The 18393-nt window shown below is 35.7% G+C and overlaps 1 protein-coding gene across 2 annotated transcripts in view; it reads left to right on the top strand.

Moving 5' to 3' along the window:
* PRKX (protein kinase cAMP-dependent X-linked catalytic subunit) overlaps window positions 1–11209 on the top strand; it is a 61123-nt gene extending 49914 nt beyond the window's left edge. For both annotated transcript variants that reach the window (XM_063341079.1, XM_063341070.1), the window contains 4 exons: window positions 2130–2187; window positions 3642–3719; window positions 6788–6936; window positions 7444–11209. In XM_063341079.1, coding sequence (XP_063197149.1) covers window positions 2130–2187; window positions 3642–3719; window positions 6788–6913 — 262 coding nt within the window. In that variant the 3' untranslated portion in view covers window positions 6914–6936; window positions 7444–11209. The remainder of the gene's footprint in view (window positions 1–2129; window positions 2188–3641; window positions 3720–6787; window positions 6937–7443) is intronic.
* The last annotated feature ends 7184 nt before the right edge of the window (window positions 11210–18393 follow it).

The raw sequence follows: 18393 nt of genomic DNA, 5'->3' as shown, positions 1-18393 counted from the left end.
CCAAGTCCTTTGTCCTGTATACATGAACTCCTTGCCACATTTGACCATTTGTTCACATCTCCTCCAAAGACCAGCTTCTGCCACGATGATAATAAATTAACCAACTAGAAATTCCTAAATAAGACTGTCTAGCAGAGTTTTGTGTTACTTCATTTCTGATAAAACCTGAGTATTTATTATGCTCCATCTATTTCTTTGGCCACTAATGAGTTCATAAGTAATTTCTTTTTTTTTTTTTTTTAACTGTTCTTTGTAAAGACAGCTTTGGAAAATACCAGATGAAACATCAATACTACAGCAGTTTAATGATTATTGATCTGTAAAGACCTTGATGTAGAATTTCATTCCCCAAATACATCCAACAAGATTTCTATTGGATTGACTTTAACATGATCATTTCTAAATTATTCTTTCAAAACTATATAATAAAGAAGCACTAAACTATCTATTACTTGTTTCAATTTAATACATATTTGTTCTATTGAATGCAGCAAATGTCTTCATCTTTAGTGACAACACAGTATGACTAAGCAAGTTCAGGCCTTAACTGTTCTTTTCTACGATGAATTTTTGAAGCAAGGAAAGAATGATCCATTAAATGTTTTCTGATTACATAGGAATAAGAAACTCCATGATTTATCTTTGGCCATATAGCCTGTGAATCTAGTTTTGGGTTTCTGGATTTCTTTTCAGTTCTACTTTTGTTTTAAAGTCTGATTAGTCTGATTATAGCCATTCTTGTAGCCTTCTCCTTAAGGAATAGTCTTCTCCGTGAAGAACTAGAAGGAGGTATTTCTGCAAAGGTGACTGTAAAAGGAGTCATTCACGTGATTTAATCTAATACAAACATTCATTGGCTGGAACGATCATGAGAATTTTAAAAATTGCTTTCTACCTTTAATTTTTATTCTCCTTTTATCTGGCAATTGGATATTTTCTCCAGTTGAATTTTAGAACTATATTTCTGCCAAATACTACTTCTTTTCAAACAGTCTAGCCCTCTCGGTTCATATATTCTTGGTGCATATGCTTTTGTGATTTCAAGGGTAGGTGCCATAGTAGTGGTTTTGTTTTCGGATAGTAGGTGTTAGAGATGGAGAGAGGCAGGTGTATCTTTAATATGTTTGCATACTTTACCGTAAATAAAGCTGTTCGGTTTTTTTAAACCTTCTGCAAAGTTAAAAATTGGAATTAGCCATACTCTGTAGATCCCTAGCATTTCATGCAGTATTGCATCTCTCAGGTTTATTTGTAGAAAGAACAATGATGGCTTAACTTTTCTTCTTTCCTGTCATTGCCACTTTATGCAATGAGACCAAAATGCTGTTATTCTAAAAATAAATAGCAAAATAATGTTTGAGATAAAAAATAACTGCTTGTAGAAATGGGAAGCCAGATTTTTCTCTCAACTCATAAGTAGTCAAGCTAACTCAATAAATTGTGATACTCACTTTGATTTATGTTGGAGCTTTTTGTTGCTTAATGTTTAAAGTACTTTGCTATTAAAATGGAAGTCCTTTATGTCTCTAAACTTCTGTTCATCTTTTTAAATGTTGATTTAGCTTTATGTGGAACTGTTCAATGAACTGCAATGTCAGCGGAAGCTTTTCATTTTCAATGAAATTAAAGCTTACAGATGTTACTAGTTTTAAGCAGATGACTAGCTCTTCCATGGTTTCTCCTAATATTTCGCTGCCAGAGAATTTAGCTGTCAGTGTATATAGTTGAGGGTGCAGCTTTATCTGTATTTTAAAAATATATTAGAGTTGCATTCTGCCAAATAGGTTTGAGATCCATTTTGAGATTTTGGAATGCCCAACAAAATACAAAAATACAAAGAAAGGTATGGTACTACCTGGGGGGGCAGGGGAGAGAGAGAAAGTTTTTCCTCTGTGTTTCTAGAAAGAGTCTAAAAGGAACTTGCAAGAATTCTGCAAGTTCCTTTTAGAACAGGTTATTCCTTTTTATCATTTGCTCTTCAGTGTCCTAAAATATGAAGGACATGAATGAATAAATTATACACAGTATTAGCTTGTTAAAGGGAAGTACGTTCATATTCTGTAACATTTGTATGACAGTCAAATATAAATTACTTTTGTTTAATAGAGTACATGTTTTCTTTTCTGCAGAGACCTAATTAAGAAGCTGCTTGTGGTTGACAGGACAAGACGATTAGGAAATATGAAGGTCAGTATAAAATGTTAGGTGTAATGCAGAACATAGCACAAGGTTGAATCAACAGACCAATTGGTCAACAGACCAATATAAGTATAGATGCTGGAACCCGCTGTCCAAAGTTCCTTTTCAGAGCCTTTTATGGCACAAACTTATACTGGTAAAAAAATATAGGAAACAAATGTTTTTCTTATCCTTCAGAATTCTTTGCAGTGTTTCTTGAGGGCAGCAGGAAGGTTAAAACCAAACTTTCATAAGCTGAACATTTAGAAAGTTATTAACCAGTTAAACCTTTGCTATCTATTGGCAGTTTTGAAGGAAAACAAAAGCAAAACCTTGGTTTATTCAAACATAGGTTTGGAGAAAATATTTTTGGCTAGCTTTGGCGTTTTTTTAGTTTATGGTTGCTTTGGTTTGTTTGGGGGTTTTTCCCTACAATTAGCTAAAATGTCAAAATCAAAAATAGTTCTAATTAGAAGTGGGATTTGGAGTGTGGATGGCAGGTCAGTCTTAAGTCTAATTCTTTTCCATAATCATAGTTGGTTAAAAAGATTTAAATCCCATTGGGCGTTTTCTGATGAAGCATTCAGTCAGATCTGCTTTTGAGGGAACTAGGTGATAAATTACTTTTCTTGTTGCCTCTTTGGATATGAGCATGGATAGTCCCACTCCATATAAATCTGAAAAAAAAACAAACGTCCGGTATGCTTCCTTCTATGGAGCTGCATGAGGTATGAGCTTGAGTGCCGTGCGTTAAAACTGTGCTGTGATCAGGCCTCAGACTGAGAACCAGCTGTTTTTTCCCCAGTGCTTAATGCCTTGAGAATAAGTCTGTGCTTGAACCAAGCTTCATCCTGGGTCGAGGGGGAAGACATTTTCGTTCTTTATGTACATATTCAAAGCAGTCAGCCCAGAAAAAATAATTGTTACAAGGCAAATATATCTTTAACTGTATATCTAAAATGAAAACAAATGGTTTTATATATACACACTTTTGTAACAGTACTGAGAACCTCTTGTTGTCAGCACTAAATGTCTGTAATATTTGATAGAACTACTTGCTTCCCAGACATGATTTTTATTTAAGACACCATCAACCCTCAGTTATGTTTTTTTATTAGTGTAAGAATTAGAAAGTATATCCGAATAAGAGGTATTCTCTAAAATGGTGGAGAAAACAGAAATGAATAGAACTGCAGTGAATGTTTTTGTGGCTGTTGATCTCCCTTGTGTCAGGAGAATGCTGCTAAAAAAAATGTGGATCTTCTTGCTGGAGCTCGGGATCTGCTAGGGAAATAGTACTACGAATTTATCCTGTAGAATCTTCTAATGATTATCACCTGAGAAAAGAAAAAGGGTTAGAGGGACTGTTAGTCTGCCTTGATGCCACAGTTCTTATGATGAAATAGATGCTTTGGCATACATATAACTTGCTAAATATTTATTTTGATTTTTTTTCTTTAAAGAATGGAGCAGATGATGTGAAGAGACATCGATGGTTCAGGTCTATAGATTGGGACGCTGTACCTCAAAGGAGACTAAAGGTATTTCCTCCAAAATACTACATAGGACATCGCAACGAGAGATCGTTGTTCATTTAAGCTGGTCTGTGGAGGTTTTGGTGCATATCACGTCTGTGTGTTTATATGCGTGTATGAGCATGTGTGTATATGCACACATCAATAATTACATACATTTTTACCCTTTCACAATGCAGAAAATTAATTATCTGAATGTCTACTTGTATTTTTGTATGTCTAAAAAACCCCATGCTTTATTTTGCTGAAGTTGATTAGTTAATAAAAAGTTTAATAATAAGTTTTAGGGGTTTGTAAGGAATTAGTTGTTGTAGGTCATTTTTTGTTTGGGGGGGAAGGAGGGGATTGGTGGTTTGTTGGTTTTATTTATTTATTTATTTATTTATTTTTCATTGCCCTTATATCCGTGGAAGTATTTTATTCCGGGCTTTAAATTTTATTTTGGTGCCAAGTTCAATTCAGGTAAATGCTTTAATAAAATGTAAAGCATATGGGAGTAGGAGGAATAGGGAAGGTGAGAGAGAAGGATTTATGAATGTAATTCTAACATACCTTTTAACAGCACTGAATTCTACTATTCTATGAGGGCAGATGTTTGCAAAAGCTATCAACCCTGCAAAATGCTTTGTCAAGTCCTCTGGAAGTAAAACTGCCTTCTTTCTTTTCTTCCTTAAAGTTCTAATTATTACGATTTCTTACAGCAGTGATTTTCAGTAACATAGGTTGCCATATGCAGGCAATCAAGTACCAATTAAATGTTTGGTTTTCTTCTTCTTCGCATTAGTTTCTTACAATGAATTTCTGGCTAGATATCTTAAATTAAGTTCTTGCAAAATAGATAAGAGATGAAAATGTGCCTGATGTATTCTTGTAGACATCATCCTTACACAAACCTGTCGGTGACTTTTTTTGTTTAAAAAAGAAAAAAAGTTTACATAGTTTTAAATGCATAGGTTGTTTTTCTTTTTAATGATTGCTACACCTAGTTGATGTTTTACGTGGATCTATTGTAATGAAGTCACATTTTTCAAATTCTTTACTGTAAATTCTGGTTACACAAATCCACAAAGAACACAAACTGGATGATAACACGTTTTATAAGTATTTCAACTCTGAAGTTTATGATAGTCTACTATATTACCAAATGAATAACAAACAAATAGTATTTAAAACTGAATGTTAGAGGTACAAATCAAAAGTCTCAGGTCCAAACATCCTTTGTGTTGCGTTTCTATTAAAAAAAAAAAAAGTCACAGTGGCATTAAGATTACTATGAATCCAAAACTGTTTCTTAATCTTAGTGATGGTTACATTAAGCTCTTAGAAGACGAGATGCTGCTTAATTATACTTCAGAGCAAGGATGTGAACTGGGTCAGAAGTTTACTTTGTCATTTCTCGAGGCTGTATTTTTCAGTATTAATTTTCACAATCTCACTCTATTTCATACTGATGAAGAGATTGAAAATATGGAATAATGGATACAGTGCTCCATTTCCCCTGTAAAATCGTGAATTGGCCTATTGTACAAATGAAGAATTGAATCACAGTCCTGATAAGATCTTAAATATCAGTATTATATAAATAATAGTAATGGCTGAAAGAGAGAAAATAATTTTGTTAATCTAAAGTAGAGGATTTTCCTTCCTCTTTATTTTTTTAATTTTTTTCTCTTTTTGTGTGTTGCTTCACAAAACTGGTTTTCCTGGCGAAATGCTTCCAGGAAGGTGGGGGAAGGAAGCATTACCCACAGTGGAGCAGATAGCCCTCTGCAGCCAGAGCAGATTCTGCACGTTTTCTTAAGCATGGGGTCAGGAGACTGTGACTGCCACATGCGAAACTGGGACTTAGAAGTACCATCCCTCAGGGACCCTTTCTTTCCCATTGAAAACCTGGTGATGGCATTGTTTCAAACTGAGAAGGCCAAAAGATCAGATAAGATCTCAGAGCTAGCGGAAGCCAGACATTTATCTTTTTGAGGAGACGTAGAATAACAATTATCTGTACTTTATAGTTCTGTCTGTGGTATGACTTTTATTAGCCAGTTTGGTGATCATCCATAAGGTTTTTCCCATCCTAAAGTGTTTTGTTGGACTCATGAGGATAGTTATTCTCTCTGTTACTGAGAAGGGGATAGAGAGATGAATGTCCCTTGAGAGAAGAAAAGGTGTTTGCCCTACATTAACCCCTGTGATTAATGAAATATTCCAGAAAGTAGCTTTATGTCCTAGCCTGGGGCTGGAAGGGCAGAGTAATCTCGATGGTAGATAGAAGACAAGTCAAAAACAACAGGTACTGTGAAGCTGGTGGGGCAATACTAGAAATCCAAAGGATTCTCTGAGGAAAGAAATAAGAAACAGTATTTCTCTTCACACCTCCAAGTTTCCTTAAAAAGATCAATTTGAATTAAGATGTTTTTACAGACATCCTTGTGAAATGCGTTTTTACAGTGCAGCAATTTCTTTACCTGCTTGAATTTATTGCGAGGCTAGGAAAAAACATAGTAGGTAGCGGGAAGCATACACAAGTTAGTCATTTCAGTCTCCGTAAAAGCAATCAATCAATCTATTTGAAAGCAATGAAGAGAAGAGGAGGCTTTTTTTCCTTCAGTTAGAAAGCAGTTACCCACACTGCTATCAAGACTCTCTGTTGAAAGGAACCTAATGTGATTACACTCCTTTTTGCTCGTAGGCCACAGGAGAGGGGAAGAGGGAGGAAGGAGAGTGGCAGATTGTGCTGTAATGGCTGCCTTGGAGCTTAGTTGTGGTAATCTTTTGCAATAGTTACTTTGGCTCTGCAAAGCAGCTAGAACATGAGTGCTAAATAAAATAGGTACCTGTATTGTGTCTTTTAACAGCAATATTTAGCTGCAATATAGAAAAAGTGTTGGAACACGTCTGTGTTGCTGCAAACTTCTTTCTCTCATGCCATTCATTATTAGTGAAAAAGGTGAACTTTTATAAATATGTACCCCTTTTGTTTAATCAGTCTTTTACAAAATGTCTGCTTTAATATGATGGAGAGGAGCTCATTGAGGAAACTGTACTAACATTTTCATTGTGCTTGTTCTGACTAGCCTCCCATAGTACCGAAAGTATCCAATGATGGGGATACTTCCAATTTTGAAGCTTATCCTGAAGATGACTGGAACAAGACACCTCCGGTACCCCCTAAAGATCTCGAAATTTTCAAGAACTTCTGAATGCAACATCTACACTGGAGAAGGTATGTCCAAAGGTCAGGAGTCCTCTTCAAAACATTGCAGGTCTGGTAGTGACAGACGTATGCACAAATTACATCTTCTGATTCATAACAGTGATTAATGCTTCCTTACAGCTTGTAAAACCAACATGAGTCACAGTAATAGTATAAAGCAAACTGTTGAAATAAAATATTGTAAAGCAGGTTTATGGAATGACAAAGGTAATTTATCTCACAAGTTTTGGTGTTCTACAGTAATGAAGAGTTATTTGCGTACTTTAAGTCCTTCTGTCCTTAAAATTTTTAAAATAGTGTGTTAAAAGCAGATACCTAGATTGATTTGACAGATGAGGAAATGTGATGGCAAGATTTTTATATTAAGAATGAAGACTTTAGTTAGAGGAATGACATTGTCCGATTAATTCTGTCCTCTGGATTCTGTCTTAAAACTGTGATAGCTTGATACTTGTCATTCAATTCACATGCTCCACATTGTATTTTGTGTTCCTTTTTCATTATTTTTTGTCTTAGAAACTGGAAAGAAATTGAAGTGCTAAGTGCAAGTCTGAAGAAAAATGGAGTTCATACATAAATGAAGACTTTCTTTGTGGATAAGAATGATACTGCATTCAGATATGTGTATTAGTATATAGTAAATATCTCAAGAGTTGGAGGCAGGCAAAAACAATTTTTTGCTGTAAACATTTGACATTAGTAAATTGTAATATTGATAGTCTACTCTGAAGTAGGCTCACTAAAATGGTATATTTTAGGATTATTTTTTTTTTAACTTATGGTTTAGTTAAGTTTCCTGCTATTCCCAGATCCTTTTTGCATAGTTAACTCATAGACTTAATTTTATAAGTTTATACTAAACTTGTGTAATTAAAAGCACAAATTAGTATATATGTATATAATGAATACAATACAACTAAAGCACAGGAGCTGTGCAAAGATGTAAATTTTTGTACTTTGCAGAGTCTATGATTTTTATTTTTCAAATAATGTTTTTCAAGAAGTTCTCTAGGAATAAAAATCTTAAAAGGATAAATGAGTTTTTCATCATCTTATATACATTTTATAATTCTTTGTAAAAAATAATTAAGTTTTAAAAAAGATTTGTACCTAAAATTTCCAATGCCTCACACTTGCAACCATAGTACTTGAAAGCAGAAAGACAAGGGCATGTTTTATTGTTGATTAAGATGCATCTTAATGGCTAATTTATGAAGTTCTGTTACAGTGATGTCTCTTTACAAACCAGGATATTGAGTGATTATACACTGTCTGAAAAGAGTTTCCTCACACGAAGACTCTCTGTTAACATGCAATTCAGTGCATACCGATAAAAGGGCTCTAGCTGGCTCTTAACAGGAGTTGTTCTCTCAAGCTTGTTGTCTTCTCCAAATGGAAAGCACGAGCCATAACAGACTTTTTTCATTATTGAAATTGTTGTTGTTGAATGCTTGGCACTTCAGAATATCAGAGGGAAGACTGAATATATATGAGAGCTTGATTTTTCTGCTCCTGCTTTTGGAAATGTCCTAAAGTCTCTGCTGCCAGGAATTCCATATGTACAGAGTTCAGATCTTGGATGTAAGGAGTCTCTTTTTTCATCCTGTGCTAACATCTTTCTAGCAGCTTGAGTACACTGTGTTTAGGAAGTATTTGCAGTACTGCTTCATTTTAAGTAGCACCACATATCAGTTTGTGGGTATGTATGTATCTATGTATGTGAATACACATAAACATGAAGATAGATTGTATACAAGTCAGGATCTTTTTTTAGGGTTTTTTCATGTTACATATTGTGATGCTTGTGTTAACATAGCGGAATTGATTTCAAAGTTGCTTTGATTTCAAAAAGTAATTACATTCTTTCAGATGGTGTGGGTTTAGATAACATTTAGTGAAATAATCATATTTAGATCAAAAATTTTTTTTTTGAAAGCACATCAGCTCACTGGAGTTCCACTACTATGACTGTTGGCTGTATGTAAAGCTGTTAAAGTAGAGCATAGACAGTTTCTCCCACAAACTGCTGTCCGCATTTTTGATTGAAAATGCCATAAGAAATGTAGGCCAAAGATTCGTGTTTCTGAACTAAATCCTGAATGCTTATGAATTAGACATTCTACTAATCGCTAATGAAATTACCACGCTTAGAATTTTACGACACATCTGCAGCTGAAGTCTCCTTGTGGAAAAGTGACCTCCATTTTCTTTTTTTTAGCTCTAAACAGTATAGAAGTGCTTTTGTGAATTTGCAATTTCTAGTGTATTGGATCTATTTCTTCATAAAGTCTAACTTTAAGAGATTGCATAACTCTTTGCAAAAATGCACAATGTGAAACAAAATCAGGATACCTCGAAGTGGTAATTCTGGATTATCACAAAGTTTTCTTGATGTTACACAAGTGTCACAAGCTGATGGCCCCAGCTGCCACTCAGTAAATACTGTGTAGGAATGTATAATGAGATACAGGAAAATCCATAGAAAATTATCATTTTAACCTGGTAAAAATACCTTATTCTCTTGAAAAAATGAATCTTGTCCACTGTATTTGTATCTGTGGAATTCGTTATTCCAAATCAATCAGAAAAGCTGAAGCACATAAAACACAAATTACTTTAAGGGGAGCAAGCACAGTTCAGGTTTGTTGTGTTGTTTTGTTTTTTTAATGTGTGAGCTTACAGTATTTTATGGAATCTGAGTACTACAAAACCAGTTTTTTATTTAAAAATGTACATACTGCAACAAGCAAGTGTGCTAAATAGATTATGTTTTTTCAAATTTAAAAACTGCACTGTGTTTAAGTCTTCAAAGCAGAGGAAATGAAGTTGAATTTGACTAACGTGCCACATTGGTGGTTAGAAGTTTTGAATGCTTGAACAACAGGAGGTCGTGGATTATCTTTCTATGAATCTTATCCATTGCTGGCAGTGGATGCACTGACACTCATTATGATAAGAGACTGAAGAAATGAATACAATCTTATTAATAATGCTAATCCATTGATTTTACATTGTTTCCAGAGCCATGTGTACATATGCCTAACTACTGACCTCGTCAACATGCTTTCTAGTACAAAACTGCTTTCATTTTTTTTAAATTTAAAATCCTTAACTAAAAAAAACCACCAAAACATTTTTGAAGATTTATTTTAAGTGATCAGTTGTTTTCTCTACAGTCTTGGACTTAATGAGCTGTTATTACCTTCCCATTTTATTTATTTGCACAAGTGAGTCTGTTTTGTTTTAAGTCTTTGCTGGGACTTCATGGCCCACTGACATAGTTCTCTATCTGAGTGCTTATGCAGAAGTCCCCGGGTACACACTGCACTAGGAACTCTGGATTTATGTTTTTTTTAAGCAGACTAGAACACTTTCTTATTGGTATTCTCTGAAGTTCATTTTATTACGTTTGCTTCAGTTAACATGTTTTTTTGCGCATAGACTGTTGCATAAGGAGTGTTTTCTTGCAAGAGCCCATAGGCCTTTGGTATTCTGCTTCGGTGAACAAGAATGTTAAACATTAAAAAACAGCCTTTATTTTTGAGTTTTATATATATATATATTTTTAATTGCCCAACTTGAGGTTTTAAGTGAGAAACGTGCATTGTAAACTCAATTGCCTTGTAACCAAATGATATAAATGCTTCATGATTTCAATGGAGAACATGCTGTAGATTTTCCTGTAAATTAGCTTGATCAATGAATATGTGTGCTACTGAGCTTTAACTAATGTGATCTTCCACTGTAGAAAGTCATTGTTAATGGATCAAATATAGGTACTAAACTATGTTTAAATGGATGAACAGGGATTTTGCAGTTTTGAAAGCAATTAAGATATGGCTGTTTCTCAGCCCATCTGCTTGCCATTCAGAAGAGTTGTGATGCAGTGCTTCCTATGCTATAGAATTATTTTTCAGCTTTCAATGACTGTAGCATGATTCCTTTTTGTACTGTACTGTGTACAGACTTTCCATGTTTTGCACTTTTCTATGGCAAACCTTGACTGCTTTATAAATACTCTGTTGTGTAGTGAGTAGTGGTAGTGGTAGCAGGCATTTGTGTACTGCCTAATCAGTTTGAACTGCTAGACTTGCGAGGTTAACTTGGTCTAACGTTGTATGTTGCTGGTTGCTTGTTGTAGCTCACATGTATAAGTACTGTTCAAAGTTACAAAGTCAGCCCTCATTGCACAATGAAAATCACTGTGATCTGTACATAAACCCTAGTAAAATTTTATTGCTGTTTAATTTATGTAATATCTGTCAAATCTGGATTCATTTAATAAACCTTTATATCTTTTTAAATGTTTAAACCTGGTTTGCTTCCATTTATGTTGGGAGGAGGTAGAGGTTCTTCATCCAAAAAAAATGATGAAGGGGAGAGGAGCAGAAAAACAACTGTTCCTTTAGGAGTTAGGTCTTCCCAGAGCAAGACACAAGTGGTGGAACGCACTTCAGTTGGCATGGAAGAAGCACCAAAAAGTATATTTTCAAATTCATTTCAGGTACTGCGCCGATAATGAAAAGTGTTAACTCAGACTTCTCATTAAACTTTGATTATATGACCCTAATCGCTTCAACATTTTCACAACTTAATGACCTGAATGCTGTCTGGAACACTCATTTCAATGTTTCTTTAAGCATCAAAAAATATTCTTGTGATGTCAGGCACACCTAACTAGACCTTTATTTGATCTTCTGTCAGGAACTTCAAAAGTCCGTTTTTAAGAAAATCCGTTTCGCTGTTAGTGTTAAATTACTTCTCCTAGGTCAATTGTATTTTATTTCTTATCCACTAGATAGCTTAATCTTGCAGAGATAATTATGTAGCCATAGAACTAACTTTGTACTAGTTAAGGGTTGTTTTTTTAAAACAGAACTTCATGCTTGCTTTCTGCCTGGCTTAATTTTAAATTTTGTGCATTGACATTTTTCTCTTGTAAACCACTATGTCATATGCTTCAAGAAACTGCTAATGGAAAGTGAAGGAACACTGCAATGAGCCCTGGCAAGCTTTTAGTCATGTCTTTGACATGAATCAAAAGAGCTGCTCCGTTAAAATATACCAAACTTTTGAATGTTAGCAAGTGTCCAGGGTGTTTATAAGGAATTTGGTTTGGCATCTTGTTCTCACTCCAGCCTTTTGCCATGTGGTAGAGTTTTTGTTCATTTGTTCTAACCTCAGTATTATATCTTTTTTGACCGCACTTGTGACTCTGGATCTTACCCAACAAAGGCCATTTTAAACATGTTTTTTCTCTCCTGCAGGACAGGTAATTGTTGCTGGTGTATAACTTTGTCTGGACCATACTCACATGGCTTTCCTCACTATTCCCAAATCCGTCTCACTTCCATGGTTCATTAGCCCTTTCTACTGCAAAACACTGTTAAAACAGCATTTGACAAGAACCCACCCTTCTGTGACCCTACTGTTAACTGGTAACAGTATGGCACTATAAGAAATGGTTGAAAGCAACTGGCACTGCTGCAGCTCTGAATCTTGCCCGGTACTTTGTGAATTGTTGTATAATTCACATATTGAGCTCTCCCTTGTGTGAACTCCTGCTAGCCACTACAATCTCAGCTTCAGAATTTAGGGAGCTCTTCACAGGGATAGTAAAGGCTCTTCTGCTGTCCCAGAGGAAGAGTCTGGCTTTCCTTGCTCTCTTCTGCTCCTCCTTTCCATCTACCCTTCAAAAAAACGCCACACGTGAATGTATGTCAAGCTTCCTATTTATCCGTGAAACCAGGAATATTGTAAAATTTTACCAAGCTGAATTGTAAGAATTTATTTCAGTGTATCCAAATATTTTTCTAGTCTTGTGCAGGGATATTCCAAAGTGTGACAACAGAAAATGTCGGCAGTAAGTAGGGCTATATTATATCCACTTTGACTTATGGTACAGTTTTATCTGATTTGCTGTATTTGTTTCAGTGCCAATAAGAATGAGTTGTTGGGGCAGGTGGGAGCCAGGTATCTCTTACTGCATCTGTAATTTAGGACACAGGCCACTGAAGACTCTGAGGGAAATCCTGAAACTGATATGTAACGTGAAGCACAAAAATGCAGGCCTGTCTTACTTCTGGTATGTGAACCTCTAAGGTGCTGTGCAGGTGCTGTCCACTGCACTGATTTACTTAATTTATCAGAGTATATCACAGATACCTTGAAAAGTGGAGTCTGTTCCGGTTTAAAGAACTAACCAACTTGAGATTTGTGGGTTTTTATTTGTTTCGTTTCCAGCATATTGTCCATATGCTAGACTATGGCAATAAAGAGGGGAAATGGAAGAGAGAAAAATATTTTGTGAAACCAGATAAGCTTGAATTGGACATTAATCCAAGAAATAACTTAGTATGCCTGAACACTACATACTTGTACATGTACTTGCCCTATCAGTAAAGGTTGTAGAGAAAATTGTGCCTGTTCTAGCTTTATGCTGGCTGCTAAGCTATAAACTTGCTGCTCTCCTCAACGCTGTATAAAGAGAGAGAGCTGTAGGAGCCAGAGTTTATTTCATCTTTAGTCACTAGTTAGTCTAGTTTAGAAAATCCTTGAGACTAAAACCCCTTGGTTGGAGAAGGAAAAAAGTGCTTTACAGTCATCATCCTCTTACTTTTCTGTTCTGCGGAGGAGGTGATTGTGCTTTGAATCGTGCCACTGTTGTAAAAGGCATGAAGAAGGCAGCAGCTCGCTCCAGCATGCCGTGTCTCAGGCTCCCTTCGGAGCCTAAACTTAAGTCTTCTCACACTGAATGACCAAGTCTCTTTTTCTTTCAGCAGCTTTGTGAGAGTGTAACTGAGCGGCTTAGCAAATATTAATACTAAGCCTTAGAAAAACTCTGAGCTTTTCAATGGCAGTTTTCTTTAAGTCCACATTTCTTCAGAAGTTAAGTGTTAGGCAGCTCAATTTTTGACTTAGGATACAAAAATGAAAGATTCTCAGCTGTTTGGTGCTTCTGAAGTTTGCTGAACAAATATCTTAAATACAGAGTGTTTCAAATTGTGTGTGTAATATCTAGTACTTTCTCTGACCTGATTTTAATTTCTCGATTAAAAAGAAATTTTAATTTAATTTAGGACCCTCTTCTAATCAAGGTGCTTGTAAAAATATTTAACTGAAGCAGGGCTGCTAGACTGTGTTAGTATAGTAGAACCTTCACAAGTGGGATGTCTTTGATTCCTACTGATAAACGGTTTCCTTCAAGGCTTGCTGACTAAACTACTCAACATTCTGTTCTTAGTTTTTGGTTAAACTTTTACCCATTCTAGTAACACATTTTGCCAAAAATAAGCACAAGTAAGTAAATAGAAGTAGGTACATTATTTCGTCTTTGTGTTAATAAAATTGACCTGTGAGTAAGTACGTGAACGCATTATTGAGGAACAGCAAAGTTTGTTCCAGATGAATATGTTCATGGTTTGATTGTATTCAGATTTAGGATTTTTCTTACTGGCCTCTGGCTTAAAGCAGCGCTGCAGTCCCGTGCCATGGCGTTTGCTTCCTCCTGCCAGTCTGCCATCATCCATGTAGCAGCAATAAAGCCAGCCCATTAAAACAACTGATCTATGAGAAATGTTTCCCTGCTGTGAACTGAACTTTGGATCAAAAGCACTACTTCTGCTCAGTTGATCTGAACAGGAATTTCCAATAACTGAGAGTAGCTGAAGTCCTCCTGTTCCCTCTGCAGGTATTTGCCACCAGGGAGCAAGACTATTGCAATATGCTGTAAAGTAACACAAAATTGAAACAGCGCATTTTGAACCCATTTTAAAATCTTTATGTAAAGCTCCTGTGTCTGATGTAATCCCCAGCAAAAGCTTGGTGATGCAAGAAGAAAAGCATGGTGGTGGATTGTTTAAGTAAGTGTTGTTAGAGACTGAGGCTCTTCTTTCATTTTGTCTGGCCATTGAGGAAAGGGTGAGGTTTTCTGGGGTGGTTGTCTTTTTTTTTGTATTTTTTTTTCCCCTAGGCTGGCCATCAGTACATGAGCGGCCCTTACTCTTCAGTCAGGTTTCCTTGTTGACCCTGGGTTTTGAGATAATGAATTTTTGGATTGTGAAAATGTCTGTAAAGTCTGTTTCGAGATTCTGTAGATTCTGCCAGTAACTAACTATTTTAAATTCTATTTATACAACTGATGATTATTTACATGCAAAATATGAGGGGTTTGAAATCAATACATTAATTTGTTTAAAATTTTAATACTTCAATACACTGACATGGCAGTCAAATAAAGAAAATCTGTGAATTCAATTTAAGAACAAGATATTTAAAATACCAAAGCTTTTGATGTAAAGTATTTTAAGATTGGAAGTAGAGTAACATTGTCTGAATAAACAGGTATCAGGAAGGTGGGCTGATTTCAATTCTTCAGCTGGGGATTAAAACTGGAAGCTATTGACTGAGGACTCAAAAGAGGAGGTTAGCACCCATTCTTCTCTTCCACCCACGTGTCAAAACTTATGTAGTAGAAAAAAACGTAGTTATGGCACCAGCTAATGTCTAAGAGTGAAGCTGAGATATCTACAGGGCATTTCTCAAAATTTCAATCCAGGTCATGGTGAATGCTCCACAGCTTGTCCTCTGTTTTGTATTAGATTTTGCTAGGGTGCTTTCATTAAAAAAATTCTGAGATACATTGGGGGTCACTTATCTCCTGAAAACAAATTGTTGGTTATTGCCCTTCATTGATACTCTAAATTACTTTAGTGTAAGTCTCCGATAGAGGTGCAAAACCTGGCTTGTTACCCTGAAAAGCAGTGTTTACCTATAAGGAAAAAGAGCAGTTGAGTTAATAGTGGTAACTGTACCTTTTTTTTATTATTATTAATATTCAAAATGAGTAGTTATCTGCATGAAACATTAAATGGCTTGAAGTTCAGCATGTGACGTTGCATTTTTAAAGCAAAGGATGCATTACAGCTTTCAAACATGGGGCTTTTTCACTCCATTTGTTCCTGTATGTGTGTTAAGCAAGGAAAATGTCAAAGGAAGAGTGAAGTTGCCAAAACAAGCAAGTTTTCAGCTTCTGAGTTTTCTGCAGAGTGGATAGATAAAATGTTTACCAGCAGATGGGTTTCATGGAGTAAAATAGCCTCACAGTAGTGATAACCTGTCAGCCTAGGAAACAAACTTTCAGTAGGCTTGTGCTGATAGGCAAGAGTTACAAGAGATTTTTCAAATTTCCAAGTATAAAGTAAGAAGCTTCAGTGATCAAACAGTGGAGTGATGATTTTTGTCACTGTCATTCAAAAATAAAAACAGACTTCCTTATCGTGCCAGTGCCAAAATCATGAACAGTACAGAAACATATTGCCCTTATTTAACTTTGTTATGAGACTGTGTTCTGCGTTTTTTTTTTTAGATTTCGAAACATCAACAATAATTGTAATTAAATACAATAAAAATGCAAATGAGAAATTTACCTTGTAATATCTTTAAGCTTCTACTGTATTCTGTACACCGAATGGAGGAGATTTCATCCTACTTAAAATAATTCAGTCCATAACTTTTTTCTCTCTAAATCTCTTTGGTTGATCTTAGATTGGCATAGCTTCAAGCAGCTAAAAAGAGAAAAGCTGCAAGAAGATTACAGAAACAGTCAATGACTTTTAGAACATACGTTGTCCAAAAGTGTGTGTGAGGGGGCTTTCGCTGCATAGGGCCATAGCATATGATGTATCGGAAGGAAAAATACAAGCCACCTTGAAAATCAGGTTTGAGTTACAGTATGGTTTCATATATTGCCAAAAAGTTGTTGCATTTAGTGGCTTCTTCCAGCTAGATCCCTTTGAAAAAAACCTTAGCTGTATTTTCCTGAATTGTTGTGGAAGTGCTTGCTTCATGTTCAAGCTTGTTTCCCTGTTGCCCTGAGGGTGACATTCAGTGGAGTTCACTTCTGTTTATTCTGTTGAAAAAAATCTCTGATCTTGTTTCTTCTCAAGGTGTTATGGGAGATAACAGCAATAAATTACACGTTGAAACAATGCCTTATTGTGAGTCACATGAAAGACTATGAATGAGAAGACGACAAACAAAAGACAGAGAAAAAGACCTATCATGCTAGTCTTTAAAAGGATTTCCAGTAACACGATTAAGTTAAAACTCTTTAAAACAAGCAATTTCTCCTATTAATGTCACATATTTCATCTACCAATCATCTGCCTAATTTGCACATTTTGAATAGGGGGAAGTCAATTAGTGGGTGTAAGTGATTGGCTGGAAAAAGAGGGTCTCTGGGTAAGGGAATAAGAGAAAAAAGTTATTTTGTGCAAATTTCTCTAATAGAAACTGCGTAACAAATATTCACCTGTGGCAAAAAAGGGGAAAAAAAATATATCTGCATTGCATTTGTTTCCTGATACCACCATAGCACATTTAGGCAGTGTTCCTTTCTTTGGTTGGGGTTTTGATTTTTTCAAATTGGAAAAGGGACTATGTGAAATAAAAATCTTCAACGCCTATTTTCTTTGATACTATATCCTCTTACTTTGAAAAGAATAAAACCAAAACCAACTAAAAAAATTCCACCACCCATGAAGTAGTTGATTTAAGGCAGATGCAGCTTCTAGGGGGGGAGAGAGTACTTGAAACTGAAGAATAGCAACGTCTCAGGAATGGGAGAGAAAGTGTTATTTCCATGGTTTTGAAAGTTTTCTATCTGAATCTCATACTTGATCCCTTATGTTACACCAGAGGGGCTCATGACTTCAAAGATCAAATTGGGTAAGTTAATTTGGAGGGTGGGAAGGAAGTACTTAGGAAAAGTTTTGATTTTCACTTGATCATTTCACAGAATGACAGGACGGTTGAGGTGTGAAGGGACCTCTGGAGGTCATCTGCTCCACCCCCACTGCTAACAGAGGGCCACTTAGAGCCAAAACAATAAAAGCATATTTTGCATTAATCCCAAATTACATTTTTGGAACTGTCCTCAAAAGTTAAGAAAATACAATATACAATGCTCATTTTTTTTTCTATTTCACTAAAAAAAAATAGATTTTCTTAGATTAATTTTTTTTCCACTTTAAAGTTTTCCAAACAGCCACCAAACTTAAATTCCTTGTTCTCACAACTTGAACTTCAGCAGCATGGAAATAACGAGCTAAGGAATTTGTTCAGTTCCTTGTCTTCTCAAATGCTGCAAAAGGACTATTTAACCTCTCTGGACTTAATGGAGGTCTGAAGTCATGAAATGGACTATGCATTGGTGTCAACTGCTGGACACTGGTTGCTCATGACAAGCAAGTTCTGTTTGAAGGTGGTGCTGATTTGCTGTCTCTGTGGTCAGCTTTGGATCTTCATTTGGAAGAAAACTGATTTTGTATGTCAACGAGCTCATGGCAGAAAGAATGTTACCTCCTTCACTTCCACATGTAAAAAATGTTTCCAGCAGTTCATAAACTTTTTTACCCAAGAGGTGAATGCCATGCCATTCAACCTCTTTCCTCTCAAGTCTAGAAA

The sequence above is a fragment of the Chroicocephalus ridibundus genome, chromosome 1, assembly GCF_963924245.1.
Source record: "Chroicocephalus ridibundus chromosome 1, bChrRid1.1, whole genome shotgun sequence".
Taxonomy (NCBI): Eukaryota; Metazoa; Chordata; class Aves; order Charadriiformes; family Laridae; genus Chroicocephalus; species Chroicocephalus ridibundus.
This window is presented reverse-complemented; position numbering and strand designations above follow the sequence as displayed.